Source organism: Trichechus manatus, unplaced genomic scaffold (genome assembly GCF_000243295.1).
Source record: "Trichechus manatus latirostris isolate Lorelei unplaced genomic scaffold, TriManLat1.0 scaffold00005, whole genome shotgun sequence".
Taxonomy (NCBI): Eukaryota; Metazoa; Chordata; class Mammalia; order Sirenia; family Trichechidae; genus Trichechus; species Trichechus manatus.
Window position 1 is genome coordinate 12,989,155 of NW_004443941.1, and position 22,531 is coordinate 13,011,685.

General features: G+C 43.5%; 1 protein-coding gene across 2 annotated transcripts in view; it reads left to right on the plus strand.

Moving 5' to 3' along the window:
• Positions 1-22,531, plus strand: part of FSHR (follicle stimulating hormone receptor) — a 196,934-nt gene that overhangs the window by 152,289 nt on the left and 22,114 nt on the right. Inside the window, exons 4-5 of one of the 2 annotated variants that reach the window (XM_004369472.2) lie at positions 18,277-18,348; positions 19,651-19,728. In XM_004369472.2, the coding sequence (XP_004369529.1) occupies positions 18,277-18,348; positions 19,651-19,728 (150 nt within the window). The remainder of the gene's footprint in view (positions 1-18,276; positions 18,349-19,650; positions 19,729-22,531) is intronic. The other variant, XM_004369473.2, reaches the window with a different exon arrangement.

Here is a 22,531-nt window from a genome sequence, read left to right on the forward strand (position 1 = left end):
CTAGAAGTCATGGCCACCACGTGCATGGTGGACAGGATTAGTACTTCCCATTCTCCCCTTATCATTTTGGATATGAATTGGTGAATCAGTAAGAACTCATTCAGTCAGTCAGTCATTCAACAATCATTTGTTAAGGACACACTACATCCCAGGCTTTGTTGTGGCCATTGGGTGTACAACAAAAGACAAGACAGATGAAGTCTCTGTCCTCCTGGAGCTTACACTTTAATGGGGGAGACAAATGACTTGGATAATGTCAACTGGTGTGATAAACACTATCAAGAAAAATAATTCAGAGAAAGGAGAGAGTCTTGGAGAAAGGATGGTAGTGAAAGGCTTTGTGTAGATACAGGAGGCATATATGGATAGTTCTTCACCTCAAGGAGTTCAGTCTTATGGAGGAAGGCTATCGTTCTTTAACCCCTAAAAATCACAAGATATCTGTAGAACTGGGTGGCACTGGTCACAGATAAGAGGAATGACCCAGTGCCCTCAGCTGGCTTAGTCAGGGAAAGCTTCGGAGGGGGGACGAGAAGGGGAACTTAGCTGGAACTTGACGGATGATGTGGAAAGAAAGAAAAGAAGAGGGGTGCAGAATTCCCTGTGAAAGGAAAAGGTGTGTAAATGCAAGAACGAGAAAGAATAGGAGAGCAGGCCAAGACTGGGGTGTCCCAACTAAAAACAGGGGTGTAAACTGGGAAGGAAAGTGACTATATTTGGATGGATTGTGTTGAACAAGACGGAAAAAAAAAAGGAAAACAAGAAACCAAGGCCGAAAAAAAAAGACAAAGTAAGCTATAAAAGGTTTCAGAGCAGCACAGTGGCACGATGACAATGATTGGGACTACAGCTTGACCATAGCAAGGTACAAGCTCTACTCAAGGGAGACCTGCTAAGGGCGGTCGCCACAGCCCTGGGTCCCGTAAGAATGACACCAGCGGGAATAGAAAGGCATTGTTCAATGAGAGATTCATTTCAAAGAGAGAATCACTGGCACGCAGTTCACATCTGGGTTCAACATGGATCCAAGTGACTGCAATTATTTTTGCTCACTCGCCTCCAATAACCCCCGAAGCCTCCCTCATCCCAACACCTCCCCTAAGCACCTCCCACACAGATCATCCCACAAACAGCACTCATCAAGCTTCATTCTGGGCCAGATCATCCTATACAGGGGCTGTGATTATTGGGAAGAAATTATTAGCCATCTCTCTGGAGGTCAGCGTTGTAAGGATCTGAGGATGTCACTAGGACTACGAAGATGTTTGGGCACAACGGGGATTTTATGCAATTGCTTCTTTTATCAGTGATCTGTCTGGCAAAGCCAACTTTGCCTGCCATTGTCAACTTTGGAAAAATATGGCTAGATTTTTCCTTCTGGAACTTTGAAACTCAGGGATGTGATTTCAACCTGAGCACATCAGCTCCAAGAGGTGAAGTATCCCGTCTTGTCTGAGGGCTGGATCATAATGATGGCCAAGTTTAGGGCTGCTAACCTTTCTATCCCCTCAGTGTACTTTGTTTTGCAAGAAGCCTGAGTCCTCTTCATCAGCGAGGAAAGGATTTGATCAACTGATTCACATCAATATGTTCCAAAAAGCAAAACCAAACCTGTTGCTGTGGAGTCGATTCCATCCAGGCCCTAGACCTCTTTTTCCCAGTGGAATTTTCATTTTCAGAAGAGGAGCGTGGACAGGGTAATGCTAAGCCCAAGAGTTGATAATGATAGGCTCTCAGCCACTGGAGCTTCTGAGGAGAGAAACGTCCCATAGGAGTCACTCAGATAGCACACTGGACCGCATCTGCTCCACCCGCCTGCGATTCTGTACAATTATGTTTGCACAGGAAACACCTTCTTACAAGGCAGGTGTAACCCTACCTCACTAATGTTGAAAGACCCATCTCTCTCCTCACCAGAAATCAGATACAAGGACAAGTCTAGAGAGGGTTCAGAGAGGAAACAGTCTCAGGGAACTGAATGAATCTCAGCCCTGATTTCTTCCTTAGTGCTGGGATCACGCAGAGAGTGATGCACTAATCCCTTTAGGTCATTAGTTTCTTCATCTGCAAAATGGAAATCATAAAATAAACTTCAAGAGGCTAGTCAGATAAAGGAAATGAACCCTCCATTCTCTAAGGTCTCTTCTAGCCCCCCAGTGCTTGGTTTCTGAGCTGTGATCCTCACCAGTCGGGGGCTCCCAGTGTCTCTGTCTGTCCTGAGCTCAGCATATTCAGGCCCAGCCATGAAAGGCCTTGTGTGGTCTCTATGTAAATGAGAAAGCCCAGCCTCCTGCAGACTGCTTTCTTTCCCAGAGCAAGCTCTTCTTGCCCAAGACTTCAACAGTCCCTTTAACTGCTGAGATCCGGTGGGTGCATTAAAAAACGTAAACCAGCTGCAAATTATTTCTCAATTAAACATAGCAGAAGCTCAACTCCTGGAGCTAAAACAGATGGGCACAAGAAACATTTCTGCCGCTTTGGTCCCTCATAAATGGACACAGCCCCCCCAGCAGAGCCTGAGAGGCACTGGGTGTGCAGACAAGGTGACAGAGCAGACAGGACCCAGCGGCTAGTGGAGCTGGCTGGGGAGGGACAAATGCTAGGCCCGTCTTGCCCAAGGCATGGACAGAATGAGAGAGTGGGATCTGAATGGGCATCCGGTGAAGCCCACCCCCCATGGAAAATAAACTGCTGCCTCTCACTTCACCACTGCAGACTCAGTGTTGGGGGCTTGGGGGTGTTCTTGTCCTTACAGACTCTTTGATTTGTAATGATCTCAGGGAGAGGCCACACATAAAGAAATTACAGCCAACACAGGAACTATCAGCCAGCACCTCCCCAGGGATGGGCCAGCCTCTGAAAGCAGGGATGGGCCACAGGAGGTGGGCAGTGCAGGAGGCAGTGGGGGGCAGTCGAGACACGGGGAGGAGGGAGGTGGGGCCCCAGGAAACCCTAGTTACCAGAGTCCACACTACTCCGGGGTGGGTACGGCGTTTTCTTCATCTCTAATCCCCAGCACATGGCACAAAGGAGGGAATCCATTATTTATTGGTTTAGTTTCTTTTAGAGGAACCTGGCTGCGATCCAGGCCTCTAGGGCACTTGGTTCTCACCTCATTCCATAACACTTGTTGAACCCCTTGCCATTGAGTCAATTCCGACTCATAGTAACCCTATAGGACAGAGTAGAACTGCCCCATAGGGTTTCCAAGGAGCGGCTAGTAGATTCGAACTGCCGACCTTTTGGTTAGCAGCCGAGCTCTTAACCACTGCACCACCAGGGCTCCAACACTTGTTGAGGGACCCATCTTTTTCTTGCTACTGAAGTCCTAATCCCTGTACTCGTGAATGTGACCTTGTTTAGAAATAGGGCTTCCTTTTGCTATCAGTTAAATTAAGGAAGTCATACTGGAGTAGACCAAAAACCAAACCCTTTGCGGTCGAGTCAATTCCGACTCATAGCAACCCTATAGGACAGAGTAGAACTGCCCCCTAGGGTTTCCAAGGAGCAGCTGGTGGATTCGAACTGCCGACCTTTTGGTTAGCAGCCAAACACTTAACCACTGAGTAGGGTAGGTCCTAATCCTAATCTCTTCTGAGTGATGTCTTATAAAAAAGGAGAAGGACAGACAGGGAAACAGAGTCACACGCAGAGGGGAGACAGCATGTGAGGGACCATCTACAAGCAGCAAAGGAACACCAAGGATTGCTGGCAGCCACCAGAAACTAAAAGAGAGGCATGGAACAGTTTCTCTCTCAACGTCCCCAGAGGGAATCAACATGGCCAAGGCCCTGAAGTCATACTTCTAGCCTCAGGAACTGTGGGAAAATAAATTTCTGCTCTTAAAACTCCTCGCCCTGTGGTATTTTGTTATGGCAGCCCCGGGTGACTAAGACACTGCCCTTAGTCATCTCATCTGCGTTGTCTGTTGTCTCTCACAGCGCATGTTCTTAGGCTGTAAGCTCCCTCCAGAAACAGGCAGGGTCTAGCCCAGTGGCCCAGCTAGTCCCACACTCTTGATTTGTCCCCTGGGAAGGGCATTGGCTTCCCCAAGGGGCTGGCTGCAGGAGAAACACATACAGGGGCTCACCCAGCCAGACCAGCTGATTCAGGACTGGAGAGCAATGAAGGGTGGGGGAGAGGGCACCTCCAGTTCCACTGACGTCCCCCCCGAGCAAGGGGCTGTCTCTGATTCAACTCTGGGCCCCCACAGAGAGTGGGGTCTGCCCACAGTAGGCCCTTAATGAGAATGTGGGCCTAGGTGTGAATCTTTCTGTTTGGATGGTGAAAGGGGAGCAGCTGCTGTTTTTAGAGAAATATCTTGGGGCGTTATGGAGTGTGAACACTGAAGTGACACATACTCTAAGGAAGAATATTTTCACCTTCAGCAGACATTACAAAAATGTTCTGCTGCAGTTTAATCACGAACTCGCCCCCAGCAAACACCCCACAAATAATGTCTGGTTCAAGAAGCAGTCAATTTATCCCTCATGAGTTTGGGATGCAGAGACAGCAGGGCTAGGAAGCAACAGCGGGATGTTTGGGGCCGTGCGAGGTGGTCACCCTCACAGAGTTCACCAGCACAGTCTCCGTGGACACGGCCAGACCACCAGAGCAGGTGGGCACAGACCCACTCAGAAGACACTAGAAAGGGAGGTTATTCTTTTTAGGGGAGAGCCACAAGTCTCAGATCCCAGCCCTGGTCCTTGTTGTGAGAACTTGTCACCAAGTAACATGACCTCCCTAGGCCTCAGGTAAAATGGGGAGAAATAAATCTGCCCCACCTCCTTCAAAAGGCTGTTGTAAAGTAGAGATGGGAGGGGAAGAAGAGGGAGGGGAAGGAAGGCATGAGAGACAAGGGTGTGGGAGCACTTGGAGAGTTAAAAGCAGCAGACAGGTGCTAGCACTGCTAATCGTACGAGGCCTTGCTGGGTGAGAGGGGACTGGGTAATAGGAATCAGAATCTAGAAAGCATTTTTCCGTCAAATTAACACACTTAATTCTTACAAAAGCCCTGTGAGATCTTCACTGATGGTTCCATCTTACAGATGGGAAACCTGAGGTTCAGAGACGCTGGCTGGAATTACCCAAGCTCACGAAATGGGTTAAGAAGTTATCTTGGGGCAGGAGGGACAGGGAAATTGGTAAAGTAGGGAACATCTACTATATGGCAGACCCCGAACGAGATATTTGCTTCACACAACTCAATCGGTGGTGAGCCAGGTATTCTCTCCCAATTTACAGGTGAGGATTTTGAAACTCAGAGATTATGTAAGTGATAGAATTGAGAATGGAAGCTAGAAATGTCTGACTCCAACCCAGTGCGTTCTGTTTCCCAACATACCACAGCTGGGTAATAGAGTGTGGGTGAAGCCAACATAAACACACCCAGTGTTCTGAGCCAGCGTTAACACCTTCTTAATATGGGTGCCACTGGAATTTGTGATCGTCTACTTAGGTTAGGTTGAAGTGTACCTAAGAAATAGCTCCCTAAATAATTAATATGAGGAATGAGTTGTGGGGAAGGGTGCGCAAACTGTTTAAAATATTAACTCTTTTGCGACTCCCCTGTGTAATTTAAAAGTAACTGCTTGCCACATATTGGTAGTTTGATTAAAGTCATCCTTATATCAGCATCCAAGAAGGACCCAAAAGATTGCCCCTTGGCAACGTTCTGCTAGCAGTGAATCTAACCTGGGGAGGCTTTAGGCTTTGAAAGTCCTTACGTAGCCAGCATGGGAAAATGGAAACAGCATCACTGTATAGCAGCTCAAGCACTAGAGGGCCTGGGTTCAGATTCCACTTCTTCTGCTTTCTAGCGGACAAATTAACTTAAATTCCCTAAGCCTCAGTTTCCCTACTTACAGAATGGAGCTAATAATAGTACCCTGTTTAAAGGGTTGTGATCAGGATTAAATGGCTTTGATAGAGGCGAAGCATTTATAATGGCACCTAACATGTGGTAAGGTAATCGATAAGTATTAATATTATTCTTTCTGGTTCAAGTCCAGAAATTTGGATGAATCACTGACCTTCTGTGAGCCTTGCCTCCTTTGTCTGTAAAAGGGATATATTATTCCCACTTGAGGAGCTGAATGCAAAGTCAAGTGAGAACTAGCAAATAACTTTCTCAGTCATTCATGCAAATATGAGGCATGCTTATTTTCCAGACCTTTCTTCCAGAATTATAAGGAAAGAAATCTGGGTCAGAATTTTCATCTTTGTAACTGGTTTTCAGGAGCATAGTTACTTCCCAAATAGCAGGCCTCTGCTGCCACAGGCCACTTCAGCCAGCTCTCACTCAGGCATGAGTCAGACACTGGACCTCTGTGTCCCCAAGTAGGAGGGGACAGCTTTGAAACTCTCCACGTGGTCTTCTTAAAGGCCCTCTCTCAACCTGAGTGAACAGCCCTTGCCCTTCTCACTGGTGTGGGGAACCAAAAAAACAAACAAACTCATTGCATAGAGTCGATTCTGACTCTTAGCAACTCTATAGGACAGAGTAGAACTGCCCCATAGGGTTTGCAAGGAGCGGCTGGTCATTCAAACTGCCGACCTTTTCGTTCGCAGACAAACTCTTAACCAGTATACCGTCAGGGCTCAGTGAGAGACCAGACAGGGAGAATTCACAGCCATCTCCAAAACGTCTCACAGTGTCTCTCCCCAAATCCAACTCCCCGCACTGTTTTTACACACAATGTGGGTGAGAGCTTACGAACCGTGGAACTGTTTTGCAGCAACCTCCTTTATAATTTCTACTGATAGCCCCGCGCTTCATTTGGAAGGTACCATCTCTCAGACTTGGTGTCCCAGGAAAAACTCCGACTTTGACGTCCCGTTACACTGACATTGGCCCCGGCCACCAGGGTGCCCCATAGCATGTCCAGCTTGAAAAGACAGTGACAACCATAAGCAAGAGCTGCACAGAAGCCTGTCACAGACTTTGTTATTATACATTCAGGCCCGTTTCGTCAATGGTGTCTCCTCAGGTTAGTTCCCTTTGGATTCAGGTTTCCGTTGAAGAACGGGATTCCTTTTTACCCAGGCCGAGTGTATGTAGACGTTCACTGCTGGGCTAGCAGTAGGAATCGGATCCTGCTGCTGATATCCTGTACGACTCTAGGTGAGTGCAGAGTCACCTCTCCTGGACAGCAGCTAGAGGGGGCGATCTTAATCCATTGCTGGAAGTTGTTAGTAGGAAGGGAACAAAAAGTCCACTTGTCACAGTCTGCCCTTTCTTTCATTCATGCGGTTCTGATTTTCTGGTAGAGGAAAGAACTTGGCTGCTAACCAAAAGGTGAGCAGTTCGAATCCGCCAACCACTCCCCAGAAACCCTAGGGGTAGTTCTACTCTGTCCTGTAGGGTCGCTATGAGTCAGAATTGACTCAACGGTGACTGACAACACAAACCGAAGAATGGAGCGTGCCCACTAATAGGAGAGTCTGCCAAAGAGTTTGCCAACCATGTTCTAAATAGTAACGGCATTTTCAGAGAATCGGTATACAGTCAGAGAACCAGTATAAATCTTTATCTTCTAGCAGGGGCTCCAAAGTTGAACTTTGAAACACCAAACTCAGGAGACAATCTACAAAAACAAAAGGGGGGGAGGGGGTGCAGAGTCCAAGGCTAGATGGGTTTGGGGAAAGCCTGCATCCTATTTCCTTCTCTTGGCCATTTATAAAAAATGTTACCACGTAAAAGCTCTGAGGAGCTCTGATGACATAGTGGTTAACAGTTCGGCTGCTAACCCAAAGGCCAACAGTTCAAATCACCACCCGCTCCTCGGAAACCCTATGAGGCAGTGCTACTCGGTCCTATAGGGTGGCGCTGAGCTCACTCTGTGGCAACAGGTTTTTGGTTAAAGTCTTTGAGAAGCCTGCAGGGAAAAAAAAAAAAAAAAAACCTGCTTAATCTTATTAACTCAGCATTTCCCAAAGGTATCTGAAATTGTAGTCTTCCGTTTGTAGACACAGTGTCAATAGCCTCTGGAAGCAGTGTTTCTAGAGAAATGCTTAACGTTTCTAGTTTGGAAAGGATCTTCGAGGTCACAGAGTTCAACTCTCCCCTCATGAAGAAACGCTTCCACACGGTTGTTGTTGGTGGTCACCATTGAGTCAGTTCCAGCTCATGACGACCCCATGTGTTCAGAGTAAAATTGCTCTATAGGATTTTTAAGGCTGTGACCTTTCAGAAGCAGATCTCCGGGCCCTACGTTTGAGGCAACTCTGGGTGGATTTGAACTGCCAGCCTTTCGGTTACTAGTCCAGCACTTAACCATTTGTGCCAGCCATAGATTCCTTCCACCCAATTACTGGGCACACTTCCAGAGGTAGGGGGCTGACCGCGTCACAGAGCAATCCATCCCTCTGTTGGGCAACTCACATAATGAATTAGAATCAGTCAATATGGTAAACCGGATAATGGTAACAGCACAAGCTTCCCAGTCAGAAAGATCTGGGTTCAACCTCTCCCTCTGCCCCTCCTTACATGTGGCATCCAGAGGGTTACTAGACCTCTCTCAGCTGAACCTCCTCAACTCTAACATGAGGATGGTAATGATACCTGTCTCCTAAGGTAGTGGAGCTGAATAAATAAAATAATCAATGTTAAGTGCTTGGTGTGGTGCCTGGTATGTAGGAAGTGTTCAATAAATGTCGACCATTATTTTTATTAATCCTATACTTGCTTTCCAGAGCAACCAGCACAAAACTATTACCATTTCCACCTGGCAGTCCTTCAGAACTGCAGGCTTCTCTTCCAAAGTAAAATACCTTGTGCATTGGACAGTAGGGTCTGATTTCCTCACCCCATCAGCAAAAATAATTGAGAATATGTTTCATAATAAATTAATCTACAAAGCAGATGCATGTACTACTGCTGTATTAATTGTGTGCATTATAAAACATACACACAAAAAATATTTTTAAAGGATGAAATAAATAATATGCTCTTAAATTTTCATGTTGTTTTATTATGTACCATTTTAAGTGGCACCAAAATAAAACGGTTTTGCTCTTACTAAACATATTATTTATAACGATATATTTTTAAAAGTAATGTCATCGCAAGTGCTTCATTGCTTTTTTAATCATCAGTTTAACCCCAAGGAAAGCAATTCAAAGGTCATTTCAATAGTTGCTTTTTAACAGCTGTCAAAGCTGAGAACAAAATTTCACAAAAATAGGTAGATCCTATGGAAGAAGAACCCAATACTGCACTCACCAACTCATCATACTTGGAGTTCAATCCTACACTTATGCAAATATTTTTACTGAAATTCAGCTAGTAAACTTTCTTGCTTAATGTCAGTCAGATGTTCTTACCAACTACCTAGACGATGTTGCATTTTTATATTTTTAATGAAGTGTTCAAAACCCAGTAAAAAGACTTAAACAGGTTAGAAAATTGTCTTTCCTTGTTTTTTTTTCAATAGGCAATGTGAGGGTTTTCATAAATGATGACATACTTACTTTGATGACAATAATTTATTTTCATTGATAAGTTAACCATTTCCAAACACAGTTTTTCCAAATACTCTCTCCGTTGCGTGAGTTTCTTCCAAGTGCAAGCGCATTTCCTCCCATTACTAACACATCACCTTTGCCTTAAAGAGACAGATTACCACCAGTCACCAGTTGCCATCATGTCACCTCCGACTCTCGGCGACCCCGTGTGTGTGACAGTACACCTGTGCTCCACAGGGCTTCAGTGGCTGGTTTTCTGGACGTGGATCACTAGGCCTTTCTTCCGAGGTACCACTGGCTGGACGCAAACCTCCAACCTTTCAGTTAGCAGCCAGGCATATTAACCATTTGCACCACCCAGGGACTCCAAAGAGACAGATTAAACGTGTCAAATTGGAAGATATCTGCTTTGTAGCATTATTTTGACAGCCATTTGCCATCGCAGAAAAAGTCAACGAAGGTGGAACGCTTCTCTTTTTGTGAAAAGTGTGGAAGTCATCTTTAATGTTGTCAACTCTGTAGTCATTTTCCTTGCGATGACCGACCAACCTCTAGGTGATTGGATGGTCCAGGCTGGAAAAAGCCAGTGCTCAGAGACTAAACAGACTCAGACAGGACTGGAGAGGGATCCAGGCAGGTCTGACCGGAAGGAAACAGGAGGAAATTAGAGAAAAGGGGTCAGAGGAATCCGGGAAATTCGCTGTGGCTTTCAGGGTTTGCAACAGGGCCCAAGGAGCATTAAAACCCCGTTGCCGTTGACTCATAGCGACCCTATAGGACAGAGTAGAATTGCTGCATAAGGTTTCCAAGGAGCAGCTGGTGGATTCGAACTGCCGACCTTTTGGTTAGCAGCCAAGCTCTTAATACTGCACCACCAAGGAGCATAGGGCAGCAGATAACAGGCCAGCCTACCAGAGTATCATGTCCCACCGCAGACAACAGGGACCCAGGACAGGGAAGCAGCATTTCCGTATCCAAGAGAACTGGGGAAAGTAAGATGTGACCCAGGACGTGGCAGAACCAGGAAGTTAAACAGGTCTCAGTCATGACAGTGGAACACAAGGCTGTAGCATGACCACAGCGTTAGCAGTGCCTACACATGGTGCCAAGTGATTCATGAGCATTCACTCGGTTTCCCTATGAGGTTGATCTTACCATTTCCCTGGATTAAAGATGAAGGATCTGTGTTCAAGAGAATTCAACTAACCTCTTAAGGTCACCCATGTAAAATGCAGTATAGCCGGGATTTGAACCCAGATCCTCTGGCACCAGAGATGGCACTTTGAGCCTACACTGCACTCCCTGCCTGAGAATAGGGCCTGAGCTGGATTCTAAACCGGGATACTAGGTCAAAACAGAATCTGCAGCCAGGTGGACAGTGCTGAACTCTTCAAAACACCGCTCTTAGACTCATTAAATTCCCCCTGATTACTAAGGAGTCTGGTTTCCATGGAGACTGAGGCAACATGAGCTGAATATGGGATTTAAATAGTCCCTGTCTTGCAGGCATGAGGCTGTGGAGACAGGAAACCACGCTTTCAGTACTATCTCATGTAATTCCTTACCAAAAAAAATATTTACAGAGAAAGAAGTTATGTCTCTGAGAAGGTCAGTGAGCTACTCGGTGTCATCCAGCTAGGTAGAGGGAAGGCACTTGGATCCAGGGTCCGTCTCTAACCTTGAGTCTAAGCCCTTGTCATCGTACCACAGCTTCTTATGTACTCTCCCATCTAGCTGCGAGATTCTGTGACTCTTTACCTAGTCAAATCTTTAATGACTTAAAAAGCACGGTTAGCCTCTTTTATAATGGTGTATGTAAATATGCAAACGCCCAGTAAATAAGAATCTGTAGGCATAGACATAACAGAAATCTCAACATTGGCAAGCCTCATGAAATAAGCAGTCTTTTCATATATGTAATTAAATTAAGCACAGCCCACTCTTCTTATCCTTCATTGGCGTCACTTTCCCCAGAGTGCTCAGGAAAGAGTCAACGTCATCCAGGAGACTAAAATATAATACAATTAAACATGTTTAAAAGAAAAAAAGACACAAATAGCTTAGGTGCAAACAAAATCTCTTCACGGGAAACCAGTTAGAAGGTAGAGAAAGAAGTTCAAGTTCAAATGCTGAGCCTTGGCTCCCAGCAAATGTGCTGTTTGACAAAAATAATAGACTCCTACAGTGGACACACGACTGACAGCATCCCCTCCCTAAGTCAAATCTGCCTAAAGCATCTTAACGAGCCATTCTAGCCTCGGCATGAGTTCTGTGCCTGCCTCAGTTCACAAACTGAAAGAGAGCTGATTCACACAGTCTCAGAATTGATTATTCCTTGCCATGGTGAATTTTGGGGGGAATGGAGATGAAGGATATTGGTTGCCATGCGTGATGGGGAGGGCAGTCTTGTCCTTCTTCCTGACTTATTTTTATCAGTCCAGTGGGTTAAGTATTCATTTCCGCAGTAGATAGGAAACAGTCACCCAGTGGCTTGGCCTGATCACTACTATGAAGTACGGTGGTAACGGGCTAGTGGGAACATGCACCTACTCTGCTCAGGGAATCCCCAAGTTGTCTTTCAAAGACATTACTTCCCCATTCAGCACTCTGAAGTGGCTTCTAATTGCCTAGCCATCAAGTCCATACTGTCTACTTGGCTTAAAAAGCTTTTGAGATACTGCTTCCTCCCTCCCTTTCAGTTCTATCTTCCACGGCTCCCCACTCTCCCACACCCCTCCGGTGGTCCAGCTGGACACACTCACGTCTCTTAGTTCAGGCAGGAGGGTTCTATACTTCCTGAGATACTGGTTTGCTCCCCTTTCTACAAGCAGTTCTCCCTGTTAACTCCAGCCCACATTGCTGTCCCCTTTTCTGAACTCCTAACATACTTGGAGTTGATAGTGTATAGTTTAGCACTAGACCATCCTCTGAGTGTTTCTTTGTGCTAGGCTTAGATCTTCAATTCACTTGGAAGCTTCTTGAAGACAAGGCACTGTCTTTGGCTTCCTCTCTTGCACAAGAAGAGGTTGCACTGGAAGGTTACCTTATAGCCCAGTGCAACACAAGCAAATACACACACTGTTAGCACACACACACACACACACACACACAAAACAAGACTACTGAGAAGTACTAAGGACAGTGAACCTGAAAACTACGGGGTCACCTGTCAATGAAAGGTGAGTGTGTTATCCACTCAGGTGGCAGGACGTAGCGGGCAAGGCATGAATGGTTCCAACAATTGCAGGGACCCAACTAAGTTCATCCTGACTTAGAAAAGGCACTCACTTCCATTATCGCAACCTGAAGACTAGGAAGAGTCAGGCATGAAAGGTGTTAACACAAGCTGAGAATGTGAGGCCTAGAATGTGAGGCTGGCTGTTGAGAGGGGAGAACTGTGAGCCAGTTCCCTCCCTTTAAAATAACCATTTGCAGAACTTAAATTTGCTGGCATTTTACCCTCAGGCCTTTACCTGTTTTTGAAGATACACCGCGGTGGAGTGAATCAAAATAGTTTTGCAGCCAATAGTTGTTTGACCAAAGCAAACCCATTGAGACACAGAGCTCCTAGCTAATTACTCACTTCCAGACTTCATCAGACATGAATTTATTGATCAAAGGGGAAAAATGAATTGAAAACTGAGTGTTCATCCGAACTCCATTTCCTGTGTTATCTTGGGGTTATACAGAGTTTCAGCTACAGAGTTATTACCAATAATCCATCTCACTAAATGGTCACTAGATCTTTTTAAGTGTCTGAAACTCAGCACTACTGGAATAATGTTAGCCATTTTTTGCAGCGTTTTTTCTTTTCTATAAAGACCAAAGATTTCAGTGTGCATCTATAGATATCCATAGATAGCCCGTAAGTATCGTGGCTATGGAAGTTTATGCTATTGGTGTTAAATAATGCATGCGTACCATTCTTATTGGACAATCATGACTTCTTCTCTCCTTTAATTATATAAAATTCTCATTCAAGTACTAGGAGAGATGGCCAGGTTGCTGCTTATATGATATTGAACCAGTTAGGTGTGATGAACACAAGTAGTAAATAATTCCTTGAGCGCTCATCTCTTGACAACATATGACACGTTGTCTGGCATAAAGAGATTGATATACATCAAGAACATATTCAGCACCAAACACTGTGCCAAAGTTGGGATTTCATTGTTGATTCCTGTCTTCATGGCAACTGCAATCTGGTTGACAAGACAGGCATTGAATTTAAAAAAAAAACACACAAAATGAAGTGTAAGTCTAGAATTTTGATGAGTACTAAAAAGGAAAAATGCTAAAATAATATGGTTACTGGGAATAAATCAAAGGCTCTAAAGTAAATTAGTCAGGGAGCTTCTCTCTGAAGAAAAGACATTTGTAACTGGAGCCTAAAGGTGAGTAGCAGTTGACCAGGTGAGGATCAGATGGTGACCTTCCAGATAGAGCATGTTCAAGTGCCTGTAGGCAGGAAAGAACTTAGTGTGTCTGAGGAACTGGGAGAAAGCCACTGGGGCTGAAGCGCATCAGGGAAATAGCATGAGATGAGGGTGGAAAAGTAAGCAGTAAGGAGTACAAATTCTGCCCTGAGTAGTATGGGAAAGAACTAAATCATTTAAACCAGAGGAGTAAAGAAATCTGATTTGCAGTTTTTAGAAGAATACTCTGTGTGTTGTATGGAGAATGGATGGGAAGAGGGCAAGATTAAATGTGTGGAAAGCAGCTAGAAGACTATTGCAGAAACCCAGTGGAAGACTAACGGTGGCTTGTTCTGGAATGGTGTCAGTGGAGGTGAAGGAAATTGCCTGAAATCAAGGAATATTTGGAAATGGAATCAAAGAGGACTTTGAGATGGAGTGGGTGTTGGGTGGTAAGGGAGAAGTCAATACAGCTATCACGTTTCTAGCAAACAATTAATGGATGGTGGTGCTACTTCTGGAAGAATTGAGGAAGAGCAGTTTGGTGGAGGTGGTTCAATTCCCTATGCTGATGATACAGAAGGATATCTCAAATAAGCCTTAATTAGAAGGATGTCTCAAATAAACTTTAGAGGTACAAGACTAGAACTCAGAAGGCAAGTATGAACCTAAGAGTTGTCCACATATTGATTAAAGCCATGAGATATGAGAAGTACCTAATGAGGCTATAGAGAAGAAAACAGCAAAAGGCTCAGACAGATAGAGGAGGGTGAGGGGGTGTCAACAAAGAAAGCTAAAAGAGAGTGATAGAGGAGGAACCAGAAGACTGGCATAGAATAAAAACCAACAGAAAAGAGAGACTGGCAAAGAGTAGTGAATGCTCCTGAAAGGTCTAATAAAATGAAAATTCTAAGTGTTCATTAGATTTGGTTGTTAGTGGGGTGGTGAGGTTTTGGCGTGACGAAAGCAGTTTCAGCAGAGAACTGTGGGAGAAACACAGATCAGAGCAGGTGGAAGATGAATAAGATATGAGAAAATGAAGATAGCATGTGTAGGTAATTCCTTCTGGAAACTTGGCTGTGAAAGAAGAAAGAGAAGCCAAGCTGAACTGCAACTGGAGAAAGATACAGGGTAAAGGGAGATAGCAACCACCAATGAGTCTAAGCAAAACGTGAAATTCAGTGCAAGTTGGTGTCTCTCTTAGCCTGATTACCCACAAAAAGCCTGAGCAAAGACTTACATACAAGTAGTTTAATTTTATATCCAAACCCAAGGAAAAGAACTGGATGACTAGGAAGAGGAAAACAGAAAAAGAAAGAAAGCCAACTCAGGAATATATTAATCAAGAAGTTGATCTCCGCTAGGAAACTGAGGTTCCGTGAGGCTAGAGTTCCTGTCAGGTGTCATGTAGAATATACCTCCAAACTGTTCACCCACAGAATGAAAGAGGCGAGTTCACCACTAGTCAAGAATTGCCTATGTTGTGTTAACTCCTTTGCACTTCCAAATTTGCACATGCCTCAGAATGGTTGAGCAGGTTCCTGTAGGTACTCCACTCAGAGGAGGCAAAGAATCCCAGGACAGAAAAAGAGAGACAGGTGGTACGGCTGAAGCAAGTGTCTGCAAAGTTAAATCTGTATGTAGCTGGTTGCCATGGTAACAGCTGGAGTAAAAGATCGACCAGAAGGATGTGAAGGAGGGCACAACAGGTGTCTGATATAATGTCTACCTTGATCTTCATGCAGCCCACGTCCTTTCCAGTCTGGAGATATGAAATGATTTGCGTCTAACTCATGACAGAGTTGGCCTGGAGGCTTCCTGGATCCTGGCCTCCAGACCTCCCTGCCTCTGTTTACAACTAATTATCCCCAAGTAGCAGTGATACCTGACAAGTAAATTAACTAAATAAAAGTTTTGATACATTCTTGGTGACAGAAGCAAGAAATGTTTTAGAAACATCAACCAATTAAACTAATATTTTATGAGCACATACTGCATTCCAAACCAGCACACAGTAGTATGGGAATGTCAGAGAATCTTAAACATGGTCCCTGCTTTGATGTCTCATTACAGGAATGCAACATAGACACATGGGAAGAGATCTAAAAATAATAGAGGGCTAGATATGATGAAATAACAAATGTGGGAGAGGACTGTGCCAGACTAGTGGGTATTTAGGGTTATGAAATGTTTCTGTTGGAAATGAGTAGACCCTTGGGGGTTATGAAGAACAACTGGAAAAGCTATTCATTTGGGTAAAAACTTCAAATGTCAGCAGAAAGTATCTCTGTGTAGTTAGAATACAGGTGATTTTTATTTTCTTCTGTAGATATTTCCATATTTTTCTCAAGTCCCACAATAAATATGTTTTACCCTTATATTCAAAGAATATATTTTTTAAAATAACCGAAGGATACAGAGTAACAGGAACCCACACGCATTGCTGGTAAGAACGTAAAATGGTCCAATCACTTTGGAAACAGTGTGGCAATTTCTTATAAAGTTAAACATACACTTACCATGTGACCCAACAATCCTACTCCCAGGTATTTACTCAAGAAAAATAAAAAAATTTGTGTTCACACAAAAACCTGTGCACAAATGTTAAAACCTCTTTTAAAAAATAATAACTGCCAGAAGAATTGGAAACAACCCAGATGTTCTTCAACTAGTGAATGGATAACCAAATTGTGGTACATCTACACAACACCATATTGCTCAGAGGGATGAACCACAAATACCTGCAAAAACATGGAAGAATCTCAAATGCACTGTGCTAAGGGAGAGAAGCCAGACTCAAAATGTTGCATACTGTATAATTCCACTTACACAACATTCTGGAAGAGGCAACATTACAGGAACAAAAAACTGATTCGTGGTTGCTAGGGTGTCGTGGATTGAATTGCATCCCCCAAAAATATGTGTCAACTTGACTGGGCTACGATTCCCAGTATAGGGTGATTGTCCACCATTTTGCAATCTGATGTGATTTTCCTATGTGTTGTAAATCCTACCTCTATGATGTTAATGAGGCAGGATTAGAGGCAGTTACATTAGTGGGGCAGGACTCAATCTACAAGATTGGGTTGTTTTAAGTCAATCTCTTTTGAGATATAAAAGAGAGAAGCAAGCACAGAGACATGGGGACCACCTACCACCAAGAATGCAGAACCAGGAGGGGAGCAAGCCCTTTGGACCTTAGGTCCCTGTGCTAAGAAACTCCTAGACAGGGGAAGATAGATGACAAGGACCTTCTCCCTGAGCAGACAGAGAAAGAAAGCCTTCCTCTGGAGCTAGCACCATGAATTTGGACTTCTAGCCTCCTAGACTGTGAGAGAATAAAATTTCTCTTTGTTAAAGCCATCCACTTGTGGTATTTCTGTTATAGCAGCACTAGATAACCAAGACATAGGAGTTAGAGGTAGAGGAAGAATTTAGCTACAAAGGGGCAGCACGAGGGAGTTTTGAGGAATTATGGAACAGTCTCTATCTTGATTATGGTAGTAGATACATTATGGCATGCATTTGTATTAACTCATAGATCTCTACACCAAAAAGAGTTCATTTTTCTTATGTAAATTTTAAGTGACTAAACAACACAATAAATCCTTCCCAAGAAGCATACTACTAGCTCCACCTCCAAATACAAAAGACCATCTCAAGGGCTGTTGATGTAATCAAAAGAAGAGTTGGCCAAGATGGGTTCCATGTGGATTGTTGGAAAGCAAGAGGGAACAAAACATCTGAAAATCATTACAGAAAATCCAGAGGCAGGATTCACTGACTTCTGAATAAAGAAGTAGAGAATAAGACATCAAAGTTTACTCAGGGTCATAAACCCAAAATGTCACATGGTCCTTTACAATGATGAGTGTATCATTGAGAGATCTTTCGGTTGCAAGCAACCGAAAACAACTCTGGCTTAGGTAAGCCGCACACAGAAAAGGGAGATGGGAATGGGGAGGTATTGGAAAGGATTCTGAGTAACTCACAGGAGTGAGGGAAATGCTGAAGATTGGTAGGTCGGACACCTAGCATTTGCCACTTGAAAATCTTGACCATTACTGCAACAGTCCAAACCAAACCAAACCTGTTGCCGTCAAGTTGATTCTGACTCATAGCGACCCTACGGTCAGTTCCACCCAAATTTCAACTGGTTTAACAGATGCAACTGGACAGTGCCTAGCCTAGCCTTGTATACCTCTCAACAGCTTGCTAAACCTTGGCTGGAACCTTAAAATAGAAAATGTAAGCATGATTCAGGTATAGTATGGTATTTCCTAGTAGGTTTTTCTGATTGTTCAAAATTGATATTTAGAAAGCAGAAAACTCATACTCTTAACAATTGTTGAAATACCCAGTTTCATTTTTTTCCTCTCATTTTGTCTCTCTCTAGGTTAATATCCAACACAGGTATTAAGCACTTGCCAGCTGTTCACAAGATTCAATCTCTCCAAAAGGTTTTACTGTAAGTTTTTTCTTGAGCGGTCACCAACTTTTTACACAGTGGCTGTCTTGCCCAACAGCCTCTGGGCCTGTAAGGTGCATTGTGTAGTCCACATCCTCCAAATGTGTTGCTCTTGGTAGCAGGTGGGCAGAGATAGGAAAGCAAGTAGCAATTGCCTTTGGTTTCACCTGCAGGTCAGCTAATCTCAGTTTGGAAAAAGTTAGCAGGCTGGGTTCCTCAATAAGGGCCTTGTCAGTGGAGCCAGCTGTGGCAAGATCAGGAGGTCTCTTCTCTTCACTAGTTAACTGCTTTATATACTGCCCCCTGCAACTAACCTGTCTTCTACCAGCCTCTTCTCTTCCCTTCAGAACTCTCATGCTGCCCTTGGCATAGAAAAACAGACAAATAAATTCATGCTGCAGAGTTAGTGACATAAGGGGTTGGCCTTCTCCCAAAGTATCTGTATTTTGAAAGAGGAGGAGAAAAGGTAATGTGTCGTGGCAAATTTATTTCCAAGGGTGAAATTGTAAAAATCTGGATAGACCCAAAAGGAGGAGGTGGAGAAATGGTGTAAGAGCTAGGGAGGAGGAGAGTAGGGGGGAGCGAAAGACAGAGAAGCATCCTAGAATTTCTCAAATCCTTCTGAGCAGAGGATTTCTCCACTTTCGTGTCAGAACACACCTGACAGGGAAGCCTGATGGGAGGATGAGGGATACACACAGGAAAATGAGACGTGGCCCTGTGATTAAGAGCTATGGCTGCTAACCAGTTCGAATCCACCAAACGCTCCTTGGAAACTCTATGGGGCGGTTCCACTCTGCCCTGTAGGGTCACTATGAGTGGGAATCCACTCAGTGCAACAGGTTTTCGTTCAGGAAGAGTAAAATCAATGATAATATTGCTCTGGGACCCAAGGAGAGTGGAAGAACAGAAGCTAGTTGTAAGAATGCTGTTGGGATGGTAGGAGATGAAGACTCAACCAAGGTGAAAGGAGAAGCTTGGTACAGAGGTGAAAGATCAGCTTAAGCATCTTTGTCATATTGAGCAGACACCAACGGTGGAGGCAAGGAAAATAAAGAGCCTAGAGAGAACTTTAACACAGCGCAATTAGCTAAGAAAACTTTCAGAGAGAGAAACCACTGCACGTCTGCAATTCCATTTTTAAGGAGAACTAATATACTAAAGATAAATTACAGGCAATTATTTCGGAAAGTTTCAATAATTGCATTAAAATGTTACTTCAGTTATAGACCATATCATGCCAAGTAACTGTGGGAAGGTTACATGAGTGGGGTTGATGTATACGTCTGTACTTTCTTCTAGAGACATTCAAGATAACATAAACATCCACACAGTTGAAAGAAATTCATTCATGGGACTGAGTTTTGAAACTGTGATTCTGTAAGTAAGGAAAAAAAAAACCCAATGCAATACCGTTTGATTTTTCATTTGATGATTTTTTCTTATAAGGGTATACTCCTCTTTGTTTGGGTAACTTTGACATTTCACCATTTAAACTCTCTGGTCCTGTGCTTTTTTCTCATTTCCCATCTTTACATTTCAGAATCACAACTTGGAGTCATGTTAATAATTTATGATTCTGTGGTGCAAGTCAGGTATTTAAAATTGCTCTTTGAGTGATGGTCTCCTGTGATGCAACATCTGTTTCAAAGGACAGAATAACTCATGCATCAGTAAAGCCAGTTATTGCCTGGCAAGCCTTCTGTGGCCCAAAGGAAAAGCCTGGGAAGGAGGCTGGATCAAGAAGACACGGCTGTTCCCTCATAACCATGCCAACCTGCTCCTGCTCAGACCCATGCTGAGCATACTATGGCTTCTCATTTTCTTGAAACAATCATATATTTTAATGAGCTAGTGTTACTCCCTTTGACTTTTCGGAAAGTTTTAAATGCACTCTGTGTCCCTGGAAACACTGGTGGCACAGTGGTTAAGAGCTATGGCTGCTAAGCCAAAGGTTGGCAGTTTGAATCTGCCAGGCGCCCCTTGGAAACCCTATGGGGCAATTCTATTCTGTCGTATAGGGTCACTATGAGTTGGAATCGACTCGATAGCAATGGGTTTGATTTGGTTTTTTTCTGTGTGGTTAGTGATCTACCTTCTATTCTTTTGTGCCAAGAGCCAGCATAGCAGTTTACCCACTCCCCAGGGTGGCTTAGAAAGAGAAGACTATGGGCTCCCTAAGTCTTTGTGGGATCCATGGAAGTTAGAGGCTCAGAATGACATTTGGGGGCCCAGTAATTACGATTATATCTATAAGGAATGTATTTTATCTATTTTAGAAATTGTTCTGTTTTTTTTTTAAATATACCAGTATGTCCAAAAGGAAAGTTCCAGCCCTGAAATAATTTCAGTATTTTTCAAAGCAATAATATAATTCAGAGACCCAGCTTTAAAAAAAATAAAGAAAGAAAATAGTAGACAGAGATGAGAGACACGTTGATGAGTAAAGCTGTATTTGACGTAAATTAGAGAGAACAATGAAAAAAAGTTTTAAAACAGACTAGCAAAGGAATCAGATGTATCAAGGGAAAAACCAAATCAAATCAAAGCATGTACTGAGAGTACATAGCATTAGGACAAAGATTATAGGTGAGTAACACCTAATCCTTTCACTCAACAGCCCTTGATATTTGGAGTGTGTATGTGTGTGCGTTGGGATGGGCGGAAGGATGAAAGAAGGGAAAGCAAAAGAAATAAATTAATTAAAATACAAACAGAGTAAAATGTGTGTAAAATAAAAGAATAAGCAATTCTTTTAAGAGTAAAGAAGGAATAATTTATTCTGATTAGCCTGCGATGTGAGGGCTGGAGGAAGAGTTAAATGAGGGAAGGTAGATTCAGAAAAGGAGACTGTGTTTAAGGTGGGCTTTAAAAGATGAATGAGATTTAGCCAGAGAATTGGCAAAGGCCAAGCAGAGGAAACAGAATAATCAAAGCCATTAAAGAATTAAAAACATACACATATACACAGGGAGCTTTTGGAAACTGGTAATTGCCTGAGTAATACTGGCCGGCTGGGCTTTAAAACAAAGGCAACAGTGAAAGGATTTCTAGGCTATATCATGAAGGGAAAAGATTAGTGATAATCAGCTATACCTGGATGTCTATTTTTTATTTCTTTAAATTTGACTATGAACACATGTATCATTTTTAAGTATAGTGACTTAAAATTAATGTTGTATCATGGAAGCTCCATAGACACCTCCAAACTCCCTAAGGGACTGAATTACTGGGCTGAGGGCTGTGGGAACCACGGTGTCAGGGAACATCTAGTTCAACTGGCATAACAGTTTATAAAGAAACTGTTCTACATTCTACTTTGGTGAGTAGTGTCTGGGGTCTTAAAAGCCTGTGAGCAGCCATCTAAGATACTCCACTGGTCTCACCCCTTTGGGAGCAAGGGAGAATGAAGAAAACAAGATACAAGGGGAAGATTAGTCCAAAGGACTAGTGGACCACAACTACCATGGCCTCTACTAGACTCAGGCCAGTACAACGAGATGGTGCCCGGCTACCACCACTGACTGCTCTGCCAAGGATCACAACAGAGGGTCCCAGACAGAGCTGGAAAAAAATGTAGAACAAAATTCTAACTCACAAAAACAGATCAGACTTACTGGTCTGATAGAGACCGGAGAAACCCTGAGAGTATGGCCCCTGGACACCCTTTTAGCTCAGTAATGAAGTCACTCCCGAGGTTCACCCTTCATCCAAAGATGAGACAGCCCCATAAAACAAAATGAAACTAAAGGGGAGTACCAGCCCAGAGGCAAGGACTAGAAGGCAGGAGGGGACAGGAAAGCTGGTGACAGGGAACTCAAGGTTGAGAAGGGAGAGTATTGACAAGTCGTGGGGTTGTTAACCAATGTCATAAAACAATGTATGTACTAACTGTTTAATGAGAAGCTAGTTTGTTCTGTAAACCTTCATATAAAGTACAAAAAAAATTAATGTTATAATGTGGCAAATTTATTAATAATAAAATATTTTATACAGAACATATAATTAATTGGGAGTGTGCTAGTACTGTTCTCACAGCTGTGCACATTAATACACACCCTTTTTGTCCAGATCATAAAACATAACGCGGTACATACACACAATGGAGTACTATGCAACGAGAAAGAACAATAATGAATCAGTGAACCATCGCATAACATGGATGAAACTGGAGGACATTATG